This window comes from Lipotes vexillifer, unplaced genomic scaffold (genome assembly GCF_000442215.2).
Source record: "Lipotes vexillifer unplaced genomic scaffold, Lipotes_vexillifer_v1.1 scaffold12, whole genome shotgun sequence".
Classification (NCBI taxonomy): Eukaryota; Metazoa; Chordata; class Mammalia; order Artiodactyla; family Lipotidae; genus Lipotes; species Lipotes vexillifer.
Genome location: NW_006796716.1, coordinates 2,294,508 through 2,298,296, shown reverse-complemented (window position 1 = coordinate 2,298,296; position 3,789 = coordinate 2,294,508). Strand labels below are relative to the sequence as shown.

At 55.2% G+C, this 3,789-nt stretch overlaps 1 protein-coding gene across 2 annotated transcripts in view; it reads right to left on the bottom strand.

The window, feature by feature from the left end:
* Positions 1 to 3,789, bottom strand: part of TRIM50 (tripartite motif containing 50) — a 7,952-nt gene that overhangs the window by 1,596 nt on the left and 2,567 nt on the right. The window contains exons 2-5 of one of the 2 annotated variants that reach the window (XM_007468790.1): positions 2,488 to 2,583; positions 1,318 to 1,548; positions 1,174 to 1,196; positions 1 to 104 (exon numbers count right to left, since the gene is read on the bottom strand). The exon at positions 1 to 104 is cut by the window's left edge and continues 12 nt beyond it. In XM_007468790.1, coding sequence (XP_007468852.1) covers positions 1 to 104; positions 1,174 to 1,196; positions 1,318 to 1,548; positions 2,488 to 2,583 — 454 coding nt within the window. The remainder of the gene's footprint in view (positions 105 to 1,173; positions 1,197 to 1,317; positions 1,549 to 2,487; positions 2,584 to 3,789) is intronic. The other variant, XM_007468791.1, reaches the window with a different exon arrangement.

Sequence of the window (3,789 nt, the reverse complement as noted above, 5' to 3'; positions counted from 1 at the left end):
TCCTTTTCCACGCAGTCAGCTTGATGTCAGCCTGGTGCAGGCCTGGCTTGAAGGAGATGGGGCTGAACGCGCCTTCCAGGGGCCGGGCCTGCTGGAGCTCTGCACTGGGGGCAAAGGTCCACAGTGATGGTGGAGCTGCTTACCGTGCACCCCAGCCCTTCACCCAGACGCAGGCCCAACCAGCCAAGCCACAGCTCAGAAGACCGTGCACTGAAGATGCCCACCATGTACCCGCCCCCCTCTGAGGACCTGCCTCCTTCCTGGAAGGGGAAACACTCTACATCAGTAGCTCCCCAAGTGCCGGTCTGGGAGCAGCAGCAGCACCTGGGGGCTTGTTAGAAACGCAAATTGTCTTGGGTCCCACCCCAGGCCTGCTGAATCAGAACTCATTACTGGGGCCCAGTGACCTCTGTTTTAATTGAACCCTCCAGGTGGTTCTGATGCACTGTTTGAGGACCACTTCTCTGTATCGGGTGACCCTGGCCCCCGGCTCCAGCTGGAGTGGAAACCAAACTCAGCCAATCAGATCCTCTGTCCATTCATTTAAGCCAATGCTCCTAACCAAATTGTCCTTAAGACTAGGAAATTGGAGAAAACAAGGAGACTCTCATAAACGTGGCAGAGGAAGGCTCAGGAACTGCACAGGTGATTCATTTGTTGGGTTTGGAACATGGATCCAACCCCTTCCTACAAGCCATGGTGCATGTTTCCTTACCCACCATCACCCACCTCATCTCCTGTTCTGCTCTGCATCATCCTTTACACCCATGATATTGAAATTCTCACAATACTCCAAACCTGCACACACTTTACCCTTTCACGTGAGTCAGCGTGCCTGGCAAACGCCTGTCCTCTGCCCTTCTCAGCCATCCCACCTGTGCGCTGTCTTTGCCCATCTCCCCCCAGTCACCTCCCCCTCTGTGTTAATTCTTTAGCTTGTGTGAACTGCTACTGTTCTAGGTGCCCACGGTGATGTAACCACACTTCGCCGCCTCCCACAAGGCTTGGAGACCCCTAAAGGCAAGGCTGTCACTTTCCCTGGGCTCAGTACAGAACCAGATGTGGGCAGCTGCTCCCGGCACCAGTAGAGCTGAAGGGAGGATCTAGTGGAGATGAGACGCCCATGCCCGCAGCCACCAGGCCCTCGCTGAGAGTGCCCTCCGAGGTTATTACCTGGAGGCCATGGCATGGTACTTCTGGAAGACAAGAGGGAGGAGGGTTAGAGCATGGACGAGGCTATGCGGAAGCCGACAGGAATGGGGAGGCACTTGGAGCCCCAGTGGCCTTGGCACAGGGGACACTCCCTTGTCCACTCACCCGGATGAACTCATGGTGACTCTCGTTGCCGAACTGCTCCAACACACCCACAGCCTGGACTAGCCGCTCCCGAGCGCCCCGGGCCTGCTCCAGCTGCATGTCCAGGGAGGCCACGAGGCCACGGGTGTGACCCTCCACCCCCTCCAGGCAGCGGGCCTTCTCCTCGTCCACCAGATGGTGCAGCTCCTGGAACTCACTGCGGATCACCCAGCTGAAGACATCAGACTCATTCTGGGACAGGGAGGGACGGGTCAAGGCAGGAGCCATGGCTGACCTGGTGTCCCCAGAGCCTGGCAGCTCAGGCCTTCCTGGGCCTTCTGACCGGGCTGGTCCTGGTACCCAAGTCCCAGGGCTGACTCCTGCCAGGTGTTCACACACTGTGCCTGGGGATCCCAGACGTAGCCCCAGGGGGAGGACGACAGTGGCAGGGCAGAGGCTGGGCCCCCAGCTCCCAGTTCCAACACAGTGGCTCTGCTTTTGCCCATCTTTGCTAACAAGTGCGAACGTAAAATTTTGCTGTATAATGGGGTTCCACAACTGAAAAAAAGTCTGAAAGGCCCTGGAGAGCAGACTTTGGAGTGAGATAACAAGGGTTCCCCGTGTGACCCTGAGTTCTGTCTCCATCAGACTGGGTAAAGCGGGCTCCCTCTCCAGGATGAGGAAGATTAATCGACTTGACTTTCAACGGATGCTGGTCTCCTGCTCGTTTCATGACTACCTGTAGGGCCCAGGCTCCACAGACTCCCAGACCCAAGTGCCCCTCATTTAGGAAAAGCAGACAGCCACCAAGAGCTTCAAGCCTTTCCGTGCCTGTGCTCTAAGGTACTAGGAGGGCATTGCCCAGGCTGTCAATGTCAGGCAGCCACAGGTGGCAGAGGGCGGGCAGTCATGCCCACGTGTTAAGCTGTTTACCTCCGGGACTTGGGTTCTAGGTTATCTCAGTCTCAAGGACGTGGAGGACACAAGCCATCTTGGCGACAGTCCTGACAACTGTGCTGAATTCCTCTAAGAGCCTTTGCACTTCCCCCACCCCACCCTGGAATGCTTTGAATTCTGGCTTTATATGGAAGGCATGGCTTCCTGTAAAGGATAGATTAGAACTGGGCTCTGCAGGAAAGGGAAGGCGGGTGGCTGGTCCCAGGGGAGGGCACAGAGGGGCGGGGCACTCACGACAATCCGGGTCCTGTTGTTCACCAGTCTGGCAATTTGTTCCTCCACCTTCTTCTGCTCCTGCTTCAGGTCGGAGATGAGGGCTGCTAGCTCCTCCTGGAGGCAACAGGCCCCATAAGCCGCCGACCCCTTCACCACCGGCTCCCAGCTCCCAGGGGCAGCCCGACAGCCACAAGCACAAAATAGGAAAGGCTATTCAAGAATATTGCACACTGACAGCACGGACTGCCCGGACGGAAGAGATCTCCACGTCATCACTCTCTATGCCGTGGACAGAGATGCTACACGTCGTTACAGCCACCAGAAGTCACCGCACAACATCCAAGCGGGGCGACTGCCAATCTGACGTCAACACTCCCTGCATGGAGCGCTGCCCGTAGGGAACCCACCTGGGAAACTTGCTGGTCACCAGCAGGTCCAGAATTAGTGGGCATTTCATCAGGAGTCATCACAAAAAGGCTTGGCCCCAAGTGAAGCCAATGGTGCATGCAATGGCCCAGGGAGGGGTTACCTGGTGACCCCCCCACTCCCTATAAAGACCTGAATCCATCTCCAGCAGGCTTGGGCCCAGCCTGGATTTAGGGCCTCCCAGGCTGAATCAAACTTCTCCTAGGTTGCCCTGGCCCCATATCTGACTTAACCTTAGGGATCCAACCAGAACCACCTAGAGCACCAACTGGCTGCATGACCTAATGCAGCCCTGCTGGTTTGTGCCCATGGAGTGCGCAGAATCTTTGGCTTAGACAGTGCCCAAGCATAAGTGAGCTGCAAGAGCCTTTCCGGAAGGGAGCTGAGAAAAAAACAGAGCCAGCATGAAGATAAATGAACACAGAGTCCTTGCTCTCCATAACAAGGCATCCGATCTCATAGGAGCCTGAGAAGGGCATCCCAGTGGTAACCCTCCCAAGGCAAAGAGAGATGGGACCAGTTCCTTATCAACTGGGCCACAGTGAGTGGAAACAGAATTATGCAAACAAATAAAGTATCTTAAGATCCCAATCAATAGGAGAAAATAGGAATGCATGAAAGAGATCTGATAATGGAATGTAACTTAGTTGCAGCACAAGGAGGAGTCTTGAGATCACAGAAACCCACATCCAAAAGCAGGACCCAAGCCCTCCCAGCTCCTAGCCAGAAATGACGGGCTCCCAGGAGTCTCCTCCTCCGCCAGGCAGCCCTCTGCTGATAAAACTCGACTCAGTTTCACTGTACTGCAATTCGGCTTCCTCCTTTCACGCTCCCCTAAAACTACTCTTGCCAAGACAACCAATTCTTTTTTTTTTTTTTTTTTTTTTTTTTTTT